Source organism: Canis lupus, chromosome 10 (assembly GCF_048164855.1).
Source record: "Canis lupus baileyi chromosome 10, mCanLup2.hap1, whole genome shotgun sequence".
Classification (NCBI taxonomy): domain Eukaryota; kingdom Metazoa; phylum Chordata; class Mammalia; order Carnivora; family Canidae; genus Canis; species Canis lupus.
Window position 1 is genome coordinate 9520039 of NC_132847.1, and position 19965 is coordinate 9540003.

The window sequence follows — 19965 nt, forward strand, 5'->3', positions numbered from 1 at the left end:
GGCACTGCACTGAGTAGGAGCATGACGTGTGGGAGCTCACACTCCTCACCTGTAACCTGGGGATCATGGTGCCCATGTCCCGAGGTCCCAGTGAGGACCGAGTGGTTTCAGGGAGAGCATCATGCAGGGTTCCTGACACCAGTCAGCTAGATCTTCCCACGCTTAGGTAGGCTTGAACCATGGGCTTCTCTGCCAGTGCCAAGCCTCTTCGGGTGAGAGGGTGGGTCTGACTCCTTCCTCCTAGAAGAAGAGCAGCGGAGCCCAGAAAAGCAAGTCAAACTGAGGAGGAGGCTCTGTTGGGGGCCATGGTTTTCAGGAGGCCACTGAAAGAGTGGAGGTGGCTGGAGGAGGCAGGGCAGAGGAGGTCCAGAAAGGGCCAAAAGGGGAGATGACCTCTCTTCTTGGCGGCCATGGCAGCATACCCTAGGGACCAGGGAGCGTCCTGGAAATGCCAGGGCGTGAAGGTCAAGGTGTTTTGTAGACATCACCACTTCTGTCTCTAAGGCTCTAAAAATCAGATGAAGTAAACAGGTGCAGGTATCTTCCTCACACAGGCCCAAATTGCCCAATTGTGGTGATTTTGTTGAATGCACAGCAGATAAGGATGTGGGTAAGTGTCAGGGCAGTATTTTTCTTGGGGTATGTAACACGCAGTCGATGAAACTAGGCCAGAGAGAGAGAGTGCGCGCTCTGGGGATTGTTCTGGGAGGGTAGGGCTTGCAGTCCTGTTGGCTCTGCTGCTTAACCTCTTCTGCTCCGCCAGTCTCTGTGGAAACTGGGATCGCCACCCACTTCCCCTGGGTGTGTGGGGATTGTGAAATGATTTGGATGATAGTGCCTTGCCCTGAGATGCTAGGTAACCTAAAGCATGTGCACACCAAAGAGGAGAGTCTGGTGTCCTGCCTGCCACTGTCACATGGCTGCAGATCGATGGAGAAGAAAGACCATGGGAGATGGACCCAGACTTGCCTAATGACAGTGATTTAGCCTCACCATGAAATTCCAGAGCGTTTCCAGCAGCAGCAGCAGCAGTGGCCACGAGCGGGTGACTGCGGGTGGTGGGGTGCTGAGCAGCACTTGGCTTCAGCTACCAAGCTGTGCTCCCTAGAAAAGACAGCCGTGTGTGCATTCCTGAACATGAACTGCCTCCCAGAGCTGAGTCTGGACAGATTCCTCGGTCACTGGGCCACTAGGTCCGGCGCACATGTGAGGGCTCCACCACCATGCTGTTTTCTGTGAGGCCATTCACCCCTTTCCCCCTGGCTTCGCAGTGCCACTCCATCCTCTCCAGCTGTAGTGGACAGACCAGTTCTTGGGTAGCCACCTAGCCATGCAGCTGCCACCGAGACCACATTTTAAGGAAATGTGAGGGACCAGTTCTTCTGTTTAGATGTGGCATCACTGCTCTTTACACTGTGGAGCTCAGAATAGCCAATGGGTTAGAGTTTGCAAAGTCCTAGTGGTTCAGCATCTCGAACTTCCAAGGAGAAGAGAGCAAGCTCTTGGCATCTCCTGTGATCCTTGGTCTCCGATGAAGTCATAGCATGAAGGGGCCGGTGAGAATGTGGGGAGATAACCTAAGGAACGCAAACCGATGGTTTCTGTGGTGTAAGCTTCAAGCTATCACGAGTTAGTCACACGATAATGTAGGCTAAAGAAAATAAGAAATGGATAATGTGTTTGTACATTGATGTGGATCTGGTATCTCTTTCATCCTCCTCCCCAAATTAGTCGTAGGCGGGTTGGTTTGTAATTCAGGTCAACAATAATGCCCTTTGCTCTCTGAGCCCTCACTGTGCATCAGACAAGGTGTTACTTGCTTCACGTGGTTCTCTTTATCCTGATAGCAATTCCATGGGGTAGATGATGTTATTCTCATTTGACAGAGAATAAAATCGCTCAGAGAGGTGACGTAACTTGCAGTTCTGTAAAACCAGGAAGTGGCATAGCTGGAATATGAACCAGACCTAGCAGACTCCCAAGTATTTATCCATTGTATTCCACTAGGTATCTTTTTTGCTGAGTACCTGGTAGCCTCAGGACAGTGTCATTGCTATGGAGGATAAAAATAAAATCTAGGAAGTTAGCATGTTTGGGGCTGAAACAGGCCACTAAAGATAATTCACAGACACCTGTGAGAGGTACCCAGGAAGTCTTACCAAGGATGTTCAAGTGAGGTGCCATGGGGGTCAAAGGAAGAAGTTGAGATCCTACATAGCTGGTTGGAATGCTCAAAGTGTTCACAGAGGTGGCGTACTTGGAAGCAGGCCTTGCAGGACCAGTAGAATCTTGCCCAGTGGGTAGTGATGACTGCCAAATGCTCAGGTAAATCAATAAGCTTCTGAAGAGACTAATAGTATATATGCATATATCTTTCTGTACGTACGTGTGCGTGTGTTGTGTGTGCCCGAATACAGTCACACACCATTCTTTAGAAAGGCCTTACACTCTTTTCAAAAGTAAAAGACTAATGGTCTTGAGTCACAACATTGTCCAAACTCCTTTCTCTATGTCTGCTGAGAACAAGAATACCTCTAAGCAGTAGTACCTTTTAATAGACATTCATGTTTATACAGGCCAGGTAGGAATGAAGAGCTTTTTTTGATTTTTTTTTTTTTTTTTTTGGCCTGGCATCTATGATTGGAGCTGCTCCTTTTTTTTTTTTTTTTTTTAAAGTATCGGCTCCTCTTTTCTAGCATGTTGAAACGTTAAGACTTCCTGTTTCTACTTGATTTTGAAAACATCTCCTGTCCGCCTATCACAGGTAATCCCTGTGTTTCTGTGTAGCCCTCATTTATGGGCAGCAAGTGCAGGCAACAACCAGTCCGTCCCTGCTGTGAATGTGGGGACCTCTCTGGATTCACAATTAAAGGCTGCAGAATGCATTCCACTACAGGTGACGAAACCCAGCTCCCAGAATAACAAGCAAGACAACTTTTATTTTTTTTTTTTTTTTTTTTTTTTTTTTTTTTTTTTTTTTAGCAAGACAACTTTTAAAGTGACTCTTATTGACCAGTGTCTTCTGTGCGTTTGGTAAGCGTACGGTGGAGTTTTTCCTTTTTAAAGGATGGTGTAAATTCTTGGGAATTATTCTTGGGGAAGGGTGATCCTTCCTGAGGGTGAATCGGTTACCATAGGATCCGTATCAGCAGAGTGGCTGTGTATGTTCCTCCACGTGACAACCAAGACACTGTGAAGCTGTCCTTCTGACTGAGGACAGGGGGAAAATGCTGAAACTAGGTGAGTTAAAACTGCCCTCCGACTAGCTTGGGTGTAGTGTGTCGGAATCTGGCGGAATGTTCGGATGACTCAGTAACATGGTGCTGCTGTGTGCAAGGGAATAACATTCGGTCGCGGCTTTAAAGTGGTTATGTCAAACAAATCACTGCTTTTCTTTCTCTGTGACTGGCTGTGGGGATCTGGTGTTAAGCTGAGGGAAGTATGAATATTGTGGGTGGAGAATGGGCATCTAAAGTTTGCATGTAGATGGTTTCCTCTGTAAACAAATGAAGGATGGAAATGCTTCAGAAATGGGACTCCGAGAAGATTGGGTAGCTTTTTCACTTATAGTTTCTCCTTTTTACATTTTCCATGTATTTGTTAACTGTAAGCAGTCTCTGGCTCCCAGTGTGTTGGGCAATGACCTGCAAATACCAGGGTATTTATTTCTATTCTCCTGTTGTGTAGATGTTTATCAGAAAATTATTGTGGCTACCATTCTCCCTAAGCCAAAAAGCAATTTTACCCAACGTGTATATGGGCTTTTGTATTTTAAAAGCACATCTTGGGCTTGTTTTCAGCCATAGTTAATGCTTCTACAAGTAGACTTCATTTTATTTTATTAAGATTTTACGTATTTATTTGACACAGCACAAGCAGGGGGAACGGCAGGCAGAGGGAGAGGGATAAGCAGACTCCCCATGGAGCAGAGAGCCCCTCATGGGGCTTCCTCCCAGGACCCTGGGATCACAACCTAAGCCCAAGGCAGACACTTAACTGACTGAGCTACACAGGTGCCCCTTAATTTTATTTTTGAGGTAAATTGGAAAACTTTTTGGCATTGAAATAGAACAATCTACATAGCCCTTAAGGTTATATAGGTAGTTGCACACTTGTTCAAGTCTATGCCCAATATTTGCTGAAGTTCATTTAACATTTTTCTGCTCAAAAGACATTTTGGCAGAGTGCCTGGGTGGCTCAGTGAGTTAGGCGTCTGCTTTCAGCTCAGGTCATGATTCCAGAGTCCTGGGATTGAGCCCCTGCATCGGGCTCCCTGCTCAGCGAGGAGCCTACTTCTTCCTCTCCCTCTGCCCCTGCTCATGTGCTCTCTCTCTCTCACTCACTCTGTCTCTCAAATAAATAAATAACATTTTCAAAAAAAGGGACTTTCTGGAGCTTAAACTGAATATGAGGAGGGAATTAGAAATTGGAAGAAGTAGCTAGGCATCAGTATATTTAGTTTCTTGGCCCATTAATTGAACTTTGGCAGCCACTGCAATTTCCTAGAGCCATGGCTTCTTTTTGTGTGTGGTAGATGGTCACCTGCACATCATTTATGTTAAGTGGACATTTGTGCTCCAGATGCCTGGAGCTGTGCACGGGATTCTCTACTTTCTTTATGAATGTATAAAGGCACATTCTATCAAATATTTAAAAATGGTTATAGGCCTATGACTGTGTCTCACGGCACATATGCAGTTGGGATCTATCCAGGTTTGGTTGGGAAAGTTTCCTGGGAGAAGTGAGTTTTGGGGAGAGTATCAAAGGAGAAGTAAGTATCGCACCTAAGCAGAAGGAAGAAGCAGACTAAAGCTTCCAAGGCTAGAGCGATTAAGTTAGTTGTATTCAGTGAGTAAACATGAACCATATAAGAGCACATTGTAAATTATTGGTTGAAAATAGCCAGGCTACGGGTGAAGAGGAACCCCCCTGGGGAAGCATAGAGGAGGAGGCCAGCAGAGGCTGTGGGAGCTGCTCTTGTGTGTTGCTGGGAATTTCACGCGGGGATCCCCGCTGACCATGTTGCCATCTAGTGGAGCTGGCCGAAATGCACCGCTCTCTTCTCAGCTCAGGTTCAATCAAGAGTGTGGCTGGTGTGCTGGCAGAGGGGGATTCTCACTTCTCTTTTCCCCAGGAATTTTTATTTTTTTAAAAGATTTTATTTATTTATTCATGAGAGACACAGTAGAGAGGCAGAGACACAAGCAGAGGGAGAAGCAGGCTCCATGCAGGAAGCCTGATCCCAGGACTAGATCCCAGGACTAGATCCCAGGACTCCAGGATCACGCCCTGAGCCGAAGGCAGATGCTCAACCACTGAGCCACCCAGGTGTCCCTTCCCCAGGAATTTTAAATGAAGAATCAGAGAGAGGAGGTGGATGCAACTGTGTGCCCCCAAATGATGCTAAATTTGACTCTAGAAAATTGAACTGAATCCCAACATAAAGCGTTTTTCACAGGCGATGCTTGGAGGTTGTGGTGTTGTGAGGAGCGCAAAGTATGCATGGCAGGAAGGAGCACGTGAGAAGTTCTACAGCACAGGGAAAGCGCACCACATCGGGCCCCGGGCTGGCTTGTGTCACCTGGCTATAGCTAACGTCCACCCAGGTACAATGGGGGTGGAGGATAGCCCTCCCACCGGAGGCACCACGGCCCACAGACCTCAGAGCTGGAAGACACTGTAGAAGGCCATACCCCTCCCATCTTCCCTTGCCCCCATCCATGCCTGCATCTGTTCAGTAAAACTTCCTGAATTCCTGTTATGGATCCAGCTCTCTTTTAGTTACTGAGGATACACCAGTGAAGAGAGTGGATAGAGATCCCTGCTCCTGAGGAACAATAAAGAAATAGAATAAAGAAATCCCTACCCTTGGAGTGCCAACATTCCAGTGGGAAAGATGGACAATAACCCAATAAGTACTGTTAAGTGCTAAGGAGGAAAAAAATTGTTTTAATCTGAAATTGGGGAAAGGATTATTGTACATGGTGGGAACAGAGGGAGGATTTGCAGTTGTGTGTCCACACTGAGAATGTGACAGTAGTCTCTCCTAAAGGTGTGAGGAAGCCAGACATGTGAATATTCTGGGGAGGAACATTCCAGGCAGAGGGCAAGCAGATACAAAGGTCCCAGGGGTGGGAACGGTCCTCGCGTGTTCCCGAAAGCACCAGGGAGCTTATCACTTGAAAGACGAGCCTGAGAGATAGAAAGGGGCCAATTCAGCTTGGGCCATGAGGACAATTATAAGGAATTTGACTTTTCCTGGACATGAGATGAGAAGCCATTCCATGTAGCCCAATTTTCTCCTTTGACAAATGAAACTCAGGACAAAGAAATCAAGTCGGGTGTCTGTGGTTATTTAGCATCAGAGTGTCAGAGTTGGGATGGGGGGAACCATGCCTCCTACCCCTGTTTTCTTCCTGCCACCCTAGCCTGCCTCGGAGGGGATGTGTGACCACACGCAGGCTCTGGCTTCCAAGAGCAGGGGTCTTGAATTAGCCAGGCGTGTGGCTCCTCCAGCTGCTGCGTGTCAGCACGGGTCACCCTGGTCCTTCCCTCGGTGTGGCCACGGCAAACATGGGAACAAGCAGACCCCTTATCTCAGAGGACTACACTGCCAAGTATGGCCTTCCTTAGTTTTGGTATAGAGATAAATCCTTTGGGTTTTGCCCGCCGTTAAACCCCTAAACCTACAATCTCCTCAAGGCTCCCTACGTTCATTTTGCAGTTACTTGGATATAGTGAATATGAGATTTTTACATCTTACGGGGTTGGATCACAGTTTTTGTCATGAGAGTTAGTACAATTGAAGAATAGAAATTATTTAAAGTGAATTTGAAACGAGGGCCACCTGGGTGACTCGGTTAAACATCGGAACTCTTGATTTTGGCTCAGGACTTGATCTGGGGATCATGGGATTGAGCCCCATGTCAGGCTCCATGCTCAGTGGGGAGTCTGCTTGGGATTCCCTCTCCCTCTTCCTCCCTCTTTCTCTCTCTCTCAGATAAATAAATAAAAATCTTTAAAAAAAAAAATTTGAAAATAGGATCATGGGATGAGGAGCCACTGGTTGTCACCGAATGCAGCTGGACCTGGACAGTTTTGCCCAACATTCTTCGTCTTCTTGTTTTGCTGTAAGCCCATTCAAGCACCCCTTCCCTTCCACCTTCTTTAGTTCTTATGACCACTGTCCTCTGGACATAGGCCAAACCCTCTAATCTCACCTTCTGACAAAGGTCAGACTAGTGCCAAAAATAGAGGAGAACCCACATCATCCCCTCTCCATCACAGCCACAGCCTGGATCCTGTGGACAGAGTAACAGGAGGTACTGGCACCAGGTCAGTCCCATCCAATGGAGAAAACTAACTCATGACTCTCACCCTCTTGCTCCTTCCTTCCCACTCTTCCAAAGCAAAGCTCCCAGTATAGGCAATGTGAGGTTTACGTCATCTTATTTGGCATGTACATTTGTTTGTGTAGTACTTTCTCTTTTTTCTTTTTTTCTTGAATTTTTTGCCAACCAAGATAATTTCATGTGTCCATTTGTCTATGTTTTTTTTTTTTTTTTTTTTTAAATGGGCTCTGAAATCCCACTGCCTCCAGCTGTCAGGATCAGCACTTATTTGCATCCTTGGGAATCCATAGTCCCTTCAGCTGCTAAGCTCTTCATTTATCTCTGGAGCCCGAGGGCACCATTCCCTGGGGTCCTTTGGTTTGGGTCTTTGGGAGAGTGGGTGCAACTGGGGATGCTTTTACTTTTTCCTACTTTAAGTCTTGTTCTTTTTTCTTTTTCTTTTTTAAAGTGTTTACTTATTTATTCATGAGAGACACAGAAAGAGAGAAGCAGAGACCCAGGCAGAGGGAGAAGCAGGCTGCAGGGGCAGGGAGTCCAATGTGGGACTCAATCCCAGGACCCTGGGATCATGACCTGAGCCGAAGGCAGACACTCACCCACTGAGCCACCCAGGCATCCCCAGTCTTGCTCTTTTTGCAAGGAAGGCAGCCCCCAGCTTGTGGCAAGGATGTTTCCCTATTGGGTCCATTGGGAGGCCCCATATCAGAGGTCCATCATCAGAGATGATGGGGCAGCACCATACTGGGTGTGGAAGACCCAGGTCCTGCCTCTCAGATTCTCTTCCCCGTCTGTGTAACTAAGGTTTCTAAGCATCAACACCCCACCCTTGGGTCTCTGTGCTTGACTCCTCCTGCAATCAGATGGACAAGACTTGGCTCTGCAGGAGAGGGGCTTTCTGGGCTGTGCTCTGGCCTTTGTGAGGCAGCCAGCTTGAGAAAATGGGGGAGAAAGTATCAGTCATCTGTGTATTCTGGGGCTCCTTCGCCCACTTTCCTTTAGGGGCTGGGCACGTGGTTAGGCAACAAGATTAGAAGTCCTCAGGCATGCTCCTCATTAGCTGTCCAGAATAGTATATCAGTTATGGCTCCTATTATGCAAGAAAGAGAAACCCCAGTTTAGATTAGCTCATCCAAAAGAGAATTTTTTATTAGCTTGCCTAACTGGAACGAGATTTGGTTCAGCCGCACCGTGATGTCAAGAACCCATCTTCTTTCCAATCTGCCCTCTGTGGTTGAGTGTGATTCTCAGTTAGCTTCTCTCACAGTGGTTAAACGTCTGCAGTAATTCTTACTTCATATGCACAATGCGCTGTCCAGGAGGAGAGAAAGAACTGGTTTCTGGCAGTTCCATCAGAGGAGACAGTGACCTTTTCCAGAAGCCTCCAGCAAACTTCTCAAGCCTCATTGCCCCATCTTAAGCCAGTTGATTGGCTGTAGAATGTGGTGTTGAGGGGTGTAGGCTTGGGTTGTCTAAACTAGTCACTGTATGGCACGGGGTATAGAATGACCAAGAGCGACTTGTAGTGGGTCAGGGTAAACCTGAGAGCTGGGGATGGGCTTAGTGTCTGCCTCAAAGAGTATCCTGCTCCTTAGGGAGGGGTGATGGAAGTGACATTGAGTGGGCCATGGTGTCTATTAAACAGACTTCCTTTCACTGTGTTTTTTGGGGATTTTTTCCCCCTGTTGCTTCTTATGTGGTGACTGGCTATGGTTTAATAATACAGTGAATGGAGCCTTGCCTATTGGATTACCAGCACCCCTGGCCTCCGTGACTGTGACACGGATACTATCAGGGAAGATGAGGGCATACCCTCCATGAACCACAACAGCCGGCAGATCAGAAAGAGAGATTCTCAGAAGTCAATAAAGCATCCCCAAGGTATCATAGACCTGGTCTGGTAAGCGCTGCACAATGAGAATAAGAATTAGAGAAAATTAATTACAGGCAGCCCTTCCATCTATGGTAATTATATGTCCCCACAAAACACTGAAGTCAAATGTAATTTTTCATTTAGAACAATGTAATAAGGCCATTTGTTCCTGTTAAGAATACCTTTATGTTTTATAGAGAGGAGCCAGACTGCACATGAGGGTCATGGAAATAAAGTCTAAGACACTGGGTGAGGCTGCAGAAGGATGTGGGTGCCTTTAAAGGTGCGATGCTATGTCACAGAGAGTTCACCTCCACAGAGGAGGTCTTAGAGATGTAGGTTCTAGTGCATCTTACTTAGAACACTTGCATGATGAGCTCTGGACACATCGATCCTATCAACTTCCTGGGCCTGGGGCACCTGGGTGGTTCTGTGGTTGAGCATCTGCCTTGGGCTCAGGGCATGATACCAGGGGTCCTGGGATCGAGTCCCGCATTGGGCTCCCCCCAGAGAGCCTGCTTCTCCCTCTGCGTATGTCCCTGCCTCTCTCTCCGTGTCTCTCATGAATAAATAAAATCTTAAAAAAAAAAATCAAAAACCCTTTCTGGGCCTAATTTCTCATTGATGAACAAGTCTGAGGAATAAGGAGATTGAACAAGAAGACTTCAAAAGCTTCCCTGAAGCACTGGCTTTCTGGTTTTGGGCTTCTGTGCTGGATGTGATGGGAGGCGTCATGTGGAGCTGTGGTGGGGTCAAGGGTAGGGGACTTAAATCGTCTATGGACAGATAGATGATGGCACAGTTTCTGCATTGTGTGCTACAGATGTCTTAAAGAGTACTAAGCAGCTCAGCTGGCTGAGGGCTGGATGTGAATGGCTCCAACTTGTGTGGTGTTAGTTGGATACTACAGATTCTGCAGCATAGCCACAGCTCACTGAATAGAGGGGTTGTTTGCTGTGCCAAGCCTGGCTTGGATGCTGGCTGCCAGGCTTGTGTTCCGTGACGTTCCAGATGTCAGGGGTCTCGCAGGAACCGTGTACATGGGGTGAGATCAGATGGAGACTGCTGTTGCTGGCAGATACTTGTGTTCAAAAGTGGTTTCAAAGCTGTGGTCTCATGGCTTATCTTGGGATGGGCAAGCCCTGCTGTGTTTTTGGTCTCCTGTTTTGTTAAGAGTCTGATTACAAGTGATATTGCATACTGTTGTGCTTTATCGGTGTTTAATGCTCTTGTTGCTCAATTACCCACATGTGTGGTGCTTGGAAACGGTTGACTCTGGAGCTCTACCGTGATAGGAGAGAGGTTGTTTGTTTGTGTGGGTTTTTTTTTTTTTTTTTTTAAAGATTCCATCCATATATTCAGGAGAAACATAGAGGCGGAGACATAGGCAGAGGGAGAAGCAGGCTCCCTGTAGGGAGCCTGATGCGGGACTCGATCCCAGAACTCCAGGATCACGCCCTGAGCTGAAGGCAGACGCTCAACCAATGAGCCACCTAGGCGCCCTTTGTTCATGTTTTTATTAGTCCGTATAAACCAGTGGTCCCGAGCTCAAATGTCTACAAGAACCAGGTAAGAAACACGAAGGTGGAAATAACTGTTTTCTATGAACAGTTGGAAAGCATGATGCCTGGGGCTGACTTGGAGAGAACAGGTCCCATCCCCAGGCAGGCATTGGAGTTCAGATGAAAAACAAAAAACTTATCTGGCCCAAGAAAACCGTGTGTAGCTGGATTCTGTCCTAAGGCTACCACTGGGCTATGAATCAGCAAACTTGAGCTCTCATTGATATATTGGCTCTGCCTCAGAGATGTCAGATGTTATTGTAATTTTGTTTCTGAGTAGATTTTAGCTCTTTACCTTAGATGACAGGTGGTCACTGAGGTAAGTGGGCCACTCTAACTTTTACCCACAAATTAGAAATCCTTCTAAAGAAATGATGGTCTCACAAATATCATTCCTTTGGTTCATGACCTTTAGAGAGTGAATCAATTCAGAGAAGCAGGGATGGAAATCTCATTCAAAACAGTTCTGAGTATTTTACATTTAAAAAAAAAATAATTTGCGTCACTAAAAACAAGAAACCTTCAGCATTTGCAATGCCCACACCTGCCTTGCCAGTTGTCTGCTGGGTATATTCACTCTTCTTGGCCTTTTCTCTGAGTTAGGCTGATTGGAGGTAGGGACCAGGGTGGAATCTGGAACAAGACAAGCTTGTGTTCCCACCCATTCCAAGCCTCCCCACACTCATGGTCTTAATTTCTGCATCCCTGCTCCCCCCTACACCCCTTCTCAAGAAGGAACAAAGATTCGCTTATATGCTTAGGTGTGTCAGTCATCCACAGGCCTTAAGAGGCACTTATGTTTTTCAGAGAACCTGATGGTACAACAGGAAATAGGGAAAATTTTGCCAAAAGTCCTTCTTCTATAATAAGAGTATTTCCTGTAGCTCTAACTGGCTAATTTGGGGCTGGGGAGACTTCTGGGCACCCCAGAGATAGCACCTTAGTAGCTCTGCTTTAGGTAAGACCTGCTGGATTGGCACTGGCCGGCCACTGAGCATGGAGGGGGATTTGGCTTTATCCTTTTTTTTTTTTTTTTACACGTTTTTCACACTCCTGTCAGAGTCCATGGAAACTCCTTCAAATGTGCTTTTGTAAGGGATTGATGGTGCTCAGGCTGCCCTGTATCTGGCCAGTGGGAACATCATGGGGATTTAAGTACTCTTTGTGCAAAGCCATTCAGTTAAAGCTGGGCTAAAATTGTGCTCTTCCGATAATGTTTTACTCTCTAGAGTACTATCTTCTTCCTTTCTGTGAGACTTCATAAAGAAGAGTCCACCATTCTTTCTCTACTTTCTTAACAGCATTTTACCCCTGAATCCCTTGCAATTTGGCTCCTATATCTAGTCATGTTACTCAGTTGTCATTCTCAAAGAATGCTGGCGGCCACTTCATCATTATAGCCAGTGGCTTTTTCTTTAGCTTTCCTTTCTGGTGGGTTTTTCTTTCACCTGTTAACTCTACCAGGAGCCATTCTTCCTTCTTTTCTATCTCACTTCCCCTTTTCTTTGGCTAATTCCTCTACCTTCAAGGTTTAGTGTAGTCATCACTTCTTTCAGGAAGCCTTCCCTGATTGACTCACTCCTCCAGACCTGATTTACATGCTTGTCCTACCAGCTTTTGTAGCACCCCATACTTTTCTGCTTTTGCACTTAGACTATATTTTAATTAGTGTCTTCCCGGTCCCCCACCTGTACTATAGGCTTCATGAGGACGGGCACCAGAGTTGTTTTATCTGCACCATTTGCCTTGTACCTGTATATGGTAAATGTTCAGTAAGTATCTGCAGACTGAAGAACTAAATAAATGAAGACAACATCTGCACAGTCACAGTGCCATCTATGGCTTCCTTTAGAACAGGCAATGAACCTCTGGCTTCCTTCGCTAAGTTTTGGTTCTCCCTAGGTCCCTTGGACTTCCAATTAGTAGATGTAAGAGGAATTGTTACATGGTGTCAGTAAAAAGTGGCATCTGACTCTGAGGAAGAAAACAGGTGTCAGGAAATCCTGACCATTCCTATTTAGCCACTACATGACCAGGTACTAACTCTCCACATTGCTTATTCTGGACAAGTGAGGGCTACCTGTTGATGAAACCAATGGAGGGGCACCTGGGTGGCTGGCTCAGTGGTTGAGCATCTGCTTTCAGCTCAGGGCATGATCCCGGGGTCCTGGGATCGAGTCTCACATTGGGCTCCCCGCAGGGAGCCTGCTTCTTCCTCTGCCTGGGTATTTGCCTCTCTCTGTGTGTCTCTCATGAATAAATAAATAAAATAGTGGAAAGGAAAGAAGGGAAGGGAAGGGGAGGGGAGGGGAGGGGAGGGAAGGGAAGGGAAGGGAAGGGAAGGGACCAATGGAGTGGGTGAGTCTTGAGGGTTCTGACCACTGACAGAATGGGAAACACATTGTTCAGAGAGCTAGACAATTGGGCACTATTAATATTATCATCACCATGGAGGGAGAACTTGAATATCTGATTGGCAGCTCTAGAGAAACATAGACTGTTAAAGGAACTGTTGTGTAGATACAAAACTGTGTAGACAGTACTGTACTTTTTGGGCCATTTAAGGACTTTTTAATATAATTTCAACTATATACAATTTTGCTTTACTGATTTAAGAACCCAGTGTCCCTCCCCTCCCCTCTGAAAACATGACTCTGCTCTGTTAAAGGCAGTGCACCTGCTCTGTAGATCTCTATATTGGGACTGGCTTTCTAGTGCATTTGAAAAGAATGTGAAATCTTGATCACATGCATCTCCTTGTGTCTTGAAGTTGGATAGGAATTGTTGGCTGGGTATAAAGACAATGAAAAAGGACAACTTTATTAGGCAGAGTTTAGTGAGCAAAAGTAGGTTCATATCTCTTTACAGAATAGTGTGATCGGCAACAATAGCCTGCTTTGCAAATAAAAAATAATAATAATAGTAACACTCCATACCCTTTGTTTAGTTAAGAGGAGGTATTCTTTGCAATCCATTTAAGAAATATTTTCATCAAAAGCTGTGGCTTTATAGAAACAGCAGCACTCCCGGGAAGAGCCCTGCTCATGTGGGATATCGGTCTGATACAAGTGGCTTAGGCACATCCCCACACTGGTGGATCTGTTCAGACTCAGAGGTGTGAAATGGACTCCTCCCCTTCCCCCTAGCCACGCCTGTTCCTCTCTAGACTTCCTCTCTTCTATTAATGTCTGGCTCCCTCTTCTAAGTCAGCCAGGCTCAGAGCCTCCCAGTCACCGTTGCTGCCTGACCTCTCTCACTGCTCTATAACCCTCTTCCATGGGAGCATATGCTGTTTGCTTTGAAATAAAATTATTGGTGTTCTGCTCACTCGGAGACTGTAGACAAAAGTAGCACAAAATGAGATCAGAAGACCCACATTCCAGTCTCAGTCCTAGCTCAATGACCTTGGTCCAACCACTTAATGTCTCTGAGCATCTATATCCTCCTCAGAAGCACATGGAGCCAAAAATACCTAAGATTCTTTCCATGAGGGATTTTTAATGAGGATCAATGCGATGTATGCAGAAACACTTCAAGAAGTAGAAAATACCACTTTGCTGAGATGTTGTAAATTAGAGATGTGTTCCATAATGTGCCTAGCACGCAGTAGGTGCTTGATAAACTATACCTGAGGCCAGGAAGACAGCTGAATATAAACATAAACATCATTCGATTCCAAACTGGACTGCTGGTTCAGAATTTGGGGCAATGGCCAAGTAGAATATTGTTTCCTTCCTCTGGCCCAGATAATGGGATATATGGGACACCCAGAGTTCTGCCTTTTTACATTCAAAGGTTAATCTCATCCATTAAGCAAACAGATGACAAAATTAAGTACATATTATGCAACAACGAATCCCAAATTGGCTTTAGAAAACACAGCAGATGATAAACACAAACAGCCCCTGAGGGGAAGCTCATTCCTAAGAGAGTGGGCTAATAGAATGTTTATTGCCCAAGAGGAGCTCATGCTTTGTGTAAAGAGGTGCCTGGAATTCCCATCTGGGATTTATTAGTGTATATATTCAGGTGGCCCTGTGCTTTAGTTCTTCACCTAAAGGAAACAAAAACTCCCATTCTGAGGATGGCGAGGTCACTGCCCTTTGAATGTGGGCAGCTGCTGCCAGTACCTTGCTGGCCCTGGAAATTCCATCCACCAAACTGGGAATTCTGTTCAGTCTCGCTCATTAGTGGTGGATCCATCTAACTGGGGTGGATTTGATAGATGGCTGGCAAGGCTGCCTCTGTAAAGATAAGCACAGACTTAGACTCCAGAGGCTTCTACTGGGGATGTTTGCCTTTGCTCGTCACTCTGTGTTTATGAAGATGTTAAAAGGAAGTGCGTCCATTCTGTGCCTGTTGTAAAACAGAAGGTTTGCAGCTGTCAGAGTTATTTTCTTCTTGGCTCTTTATCTGATGGGCTTTTTTGTAAACCTGACAGATTTATGGATTGTTGCAGATCACCAGCGTCAGCCCTTCAGATGTAATGCAAATTTTCTTCTCTTGCTTCTTTCTTTGAAGATAACAGATATTTATGTACACATTTCCTTGTAATGTACTTTTGGGGTAAGGGGAAATTAAAATTGTTAGTACACGTTGTCATAATTCAGGATTACGAACTGATTAGATGATGTTTTATTAGTGCTATAGTGCCTTCCAAGCGTCCAACGTGTTCTCCTCCTTAAAAAGGAGGGGGAAAAACCCACAAAGTATAATCGTGTTTTAAGCAGCTTACAAATCTGCCTCACAAGACAACAAACATCAGGATGATCGACTTTAAGCATAGTAGACGTTCACTCCGGAAGTGTAGGTTTGTTGTGGGCTTTACTAGGCTTTCTGGAGGAATTGAGACCTGAGCAAGATTATAGCAGGGGTTCAGAAAAAAACAAAAAGAGTGCAGCATAGTAGGAAATATAGACGGGCAGCAACAGCTCCTCCCATGGCGTGGCTGGTGGCTGTGCAAGGTGTCATGGTTCACTGTCATGTTTGTTTCCAGTGAATGAAAACAAGTGTTGAAGTTTCTGAATGAGTACTTTTCAGAGCATTCATTTCTACTTGGGGGGTGGGGTGCACATGCATGGTTTGGCCCCTGGTGGGAGCATGCATGTGCACTTTGCCGCCTCGGCCTTCTGTGGGAGAGGCTGGTACTCCAGCTGGCATCCTGAGCACGTCGCTCGCAGCCTGCCTATCTTGGTGTCTTCCTGGGTGCAGAGACTCAGGCAGCCAGAAGTTGTGGCAGGTACAGATTTACTCTATTTTCAGCCTCTGTGGGCATTTGAGGGGTCTACCTCCTGGTCTCATTGAATGGAAATCGGCTTATACCCTGTTAGACTCTACCAGCTAGAGATGACAGTTGGAAAGACAGCCTAGGAATGGAGAGAAGGCCTGTCGAGGAAACATGCTGATGGGGGGACATAGTGAGATTGGAAATTAAGGCAGACACAGGGCCTAAGTCAGAGACAGTGGCAGGATTCTAGCCACTGTTGCCTAAGCGAGAAATAATTAAATATGGTGAAGAAAATCAAGATGCTGTGGGTATGTGTCACACTGCTGCTGCTGGTGGTGTTGGGGGTGTGTGGTGTGTCTGTGCCCTCACATGGAAGGATACTCCTGGACAGGGAGTGAACGTAGGAGCCATCTAGGACAGGCCCCCGTGGCAGCTGGAAACATGTAGACAAGAGCAAAGGTTTCCCAACATGCTTCACTTAGGGACCCCTTAGTGTCTCTGTTTTTGTTTTGTTTTGTTTTGTTTTCACATCATTTTCCTAGACACCAGGAATACCTAACAGTTTCATTTGTTGGGTGTGTAGGTCTATATAACTTACTATGTATTTCTGTATTGGTCACTTGGTACCATTTGGAACACATCATACATATAAATTGAAAGATTAAAAACCATGCTTTTATTTCATTCTTCACCACAGTGACTCCCAGAATGTGTACCCCTGTTGGGCCTTGCATGGTTCAGCCAGGATCCAATCAGGAGACATGATAATTGGAACAGGAAAGCTTAATATAAATAAATATGAATTGGCCATATGGTAGGTGGCTCCTCAAAAGACTAATAATAGAAAATTACTATATAGAGATGCCTGGGTGGCTCAGTAGTTGAGCATCTGCCTTTGGCTCACATTGTGATCCTGGGGTCCTGGGATCAAGTCCTGTGTCAGGCTCCCCATAGGGAGCCTGCTTCTCCCTCTGCCTATGTCTATGCCTCTCTCTGTGTCTCTCATGAATAAATAAAAATCTTTTTGAAAAAGAGAGCATTACTATATAGCTAGCAATTCCACTTCTGGGAATGTTCCCAAAAGAACTGCAATTTCACAAACTCATGTTTATTCCCAATAGCCAGAAGGTGGTAGTAACCCAGTTGCCCATTGAATGGTCCATGAATGAATGGACAAACAGAATGGTATCTCCATGCAATAGAATATCATTCAGTCTTAAAAAGGAAGGAAATTCTGGCACAAGCAACAACATGGATGAAACTTTTGGGACTTTATGTTAAGTGAAATATGCCCATCACAAAAAAAAGACAAATACTCTATTTCCACTTACGTGAGATGTCTTTGGTAGTCATATTCAGAAACAGAAAATAGAAAGGTGGTTGCCAGAGACTGAGGGGAGTAGAGGTTAGAAAGGTAGTGTTTAATGGGTACAGAGTTTCAGTTTTGCAAGATGAAAGGGTTCTGGAAATGGGTGGTGGTAAGGATTGCACAATAATGTAAAGGTGCTTAGTACAGTTGAACTGTACCCTTATTTTTTTAATAAATTTATTTTTGATTGGTGTTCAATTTGCCAACATATAGAATAACACCCAGTGCTCATCCCATCAAGTGCCCCCCTCAGTGCCCATCACCCAGTCACCCTCACCCCCCGCCCACATCCCCTTCCACCACCCCTAGTTTCCCAGAGTTAGGAGTCTCTCATGTTCTGTCTCCCTCTCTGAAATGTCAGAACTGTACCCTTAAAAATGATTAAGATGGGCAGCCCCGGTGGCCCAGTGGTTTAGCGCCACCTTCAACCTGGGGCGTGATCCTGGAGACCCAGATCAAGTCCCACATCAGGCTCCCTGCATGGAGCCTGCATCTCCCTCTACCTGTGTCTCTGCCTCTCTCTCTCTCTCTCTCTCTCTGTGTGTGTCTGCCATGAATAAATAAATAAAATCTTTAAAAAAAATGATTAAGATGGTAAATTTAATGTGATGTGTGTTTTACCACAACTAATAATAATAAAAAAGAAAGCAATTAAAAGAAACACTAACTTTAATAAGGACTATCTAGCAAGTGAAGAGAATTGTAAATAATAGAGGCATAGCTAGTGTAAGGAGCAACCGCATACCTTGGGTTCAAGGTAGAGCACCAAGCATGAGTTTCCCCCATTTCACGCCTGACCTTGAAGGAGAAAGAATGGCTAGCCAGGCTCCTTGGATGGCAGAGAAGTCACTGTAGTGCCAGGCTGGTAGAACTTGCTGGAAATCCACCCGCTAGGATGCTCAGGAAATCTGTTTATGGGGAGGTTTCTCGAAGGAGCACACCAGCACCAGGGAGGGAAAGTTTTTCTTCCTGTAATGTCTCTGCACTGCATCCCACTGACAAAGCTTAGAATTGTACTGGCTGGCAAGAGAGAAGAAGTACTCAAAGTCCCGTCTTTCTTTTCTCAGAGCAGGTGATGAAGGGTGCATTTGGGGCTGTCAGGCAATAAACGGATCACTGGCCAACTCACAACTTCTCAAACCTTGAAATCGGATTGGCTCTCACTACCCTAATTTCCTGCCTTATGTACTTTTTAATATAATACTTGCTTTTTATCACAGCAACTGCCAACAGCCTAGCTTGGCAAAGAAATGATGTCATTAAAAGAAATGTAGCACAATCTAATGTTACGCTGTGAACTTGCTCAAAGTAGTAGTTCATACAGTTTCTGAGAGATGTTGAATAATGCTTTGTTTTCTTCGAAAATTTAAAATATCCTCCAACACCCCATCCCCACCCCCGTGTGCTTACCATAGTGCCCATGGCATACAATTTGGGGATCTCAGGGCTCAAATTATGAGTCTGTTTCAACAACTCTGATCACACCACTGTAATATATGACAATTTAAGGTGCTAGTTTGGGGTAAGAGGACAGAAGAGTCATGTGTAAAATCAGGACTGTCTGGGGTAATATTATTTTTGAAAGCTTCTTAGGAAGTGACCAGATTTGAGAACAACATATCACTTGCCAGTAAGTATAAGACTTACTATCTAAGTGTTTCCTCTACCATTGGAATGGGTTGCTAGATGAAATAGTTGGCTTGTCTTTGGAGGCACTTTGATGTGAAAAGACATACATAGTCTTAGATACAGCCTTAAATACACCTTGAGTGCATGAGATGCTCACAGTGTGAGGAGGCCATACAGAGACGAGAGTCAGGGAGGGACCAGTCAATACACAGCTTTGTTTCAGGCTCACCCCTCAGCATAAACTTATTCCGTGGAATGGTGGGCAGATGCATTTAGGTGGTTACGTTTTCTCTTGTTCTGTTTTGGGCCGATTGTACATAGTTGCAATTGAGGAAGTTAAATGGCATATAATGGTACTTTGCTGAATTCAGTAAACTTCTGCTGGAATAGATTTCAGATTATGAAATGTTAGGGGTTTTAGCTCTCTTCTGTTTCTGCTGGGAAACGTATGGGCTTCACAAGACCTTTTCTCGTTAGACAGGCACCCTGTTTATGTTAGCAGTTTCTCAGAAAAGATATTTATTTTGGTGATGTCTCCAACTTGGTGAATCTTAATGATTACATATTTCTATAGCTCTTCTTTAAGGAGAAACTGAATAGCTAAAGTTTTGCAACCTGATCTGTTCAAATGGAAAAACTGACCCGGGCCTTTCAATGTTACCTGCGAAACAGCCCCCCCACCCCCCACCCCCCCAGCTCTTTCCCCTGAAACCAACCCTGTTTGGATAAGTTCTGCTTTGGTTCACATTTTTACCACCTGCTGAGTCTGTCTGTTGGGTTTCAGCCCTGGTTGCTTTCACCTGGCAAGCCTGTCCAGCCCGGGAGCTCCACCTACCAGGCTTTTCTGTCTCTTAACGGTGACTAGTTGGCACAGATGTTAATTTAATAGCCATTCTACCAGTGTCAGAAACTCAAATGTCAGAATAAAATTATGACAGCTTGGAGAGGATTAGACT

The 19965-nt window shown here is 45.4% G+C and overlaps 1 protein-coding gene across 5 annotated transcripts in view; it reads left to right on the forward strand.

Annotated features, from left to right (window-relative positions):
• The window catches only part of TNFAIP8 (TNF alpha induced protein 8), a 113201-nt gene that overhangs the window by 49094 nt on the left and 44142 nt on the right, over positions 1–19965 (forward strand). For 2 of the 5 annotated variants that reach the window (XM_072840649.1, XM_072840651.1), the window contains exon 1: positions 3000–3240. The exons of the other annotated variants lie outside the window; for them this stretch is intronic. In XM_072840649.1, the coding sequence (XP_072696750.1) occupies positions 3228–3240 (13 nt within the window). In that variant the 5' untranslated portion in view covers positions 3000–3227. Of the gene's footprint in view, positions 1–2999; positions 3241–19965 lie in introns of those variants that run through there. 5 annotated transcript variants of the gene reach the window in all.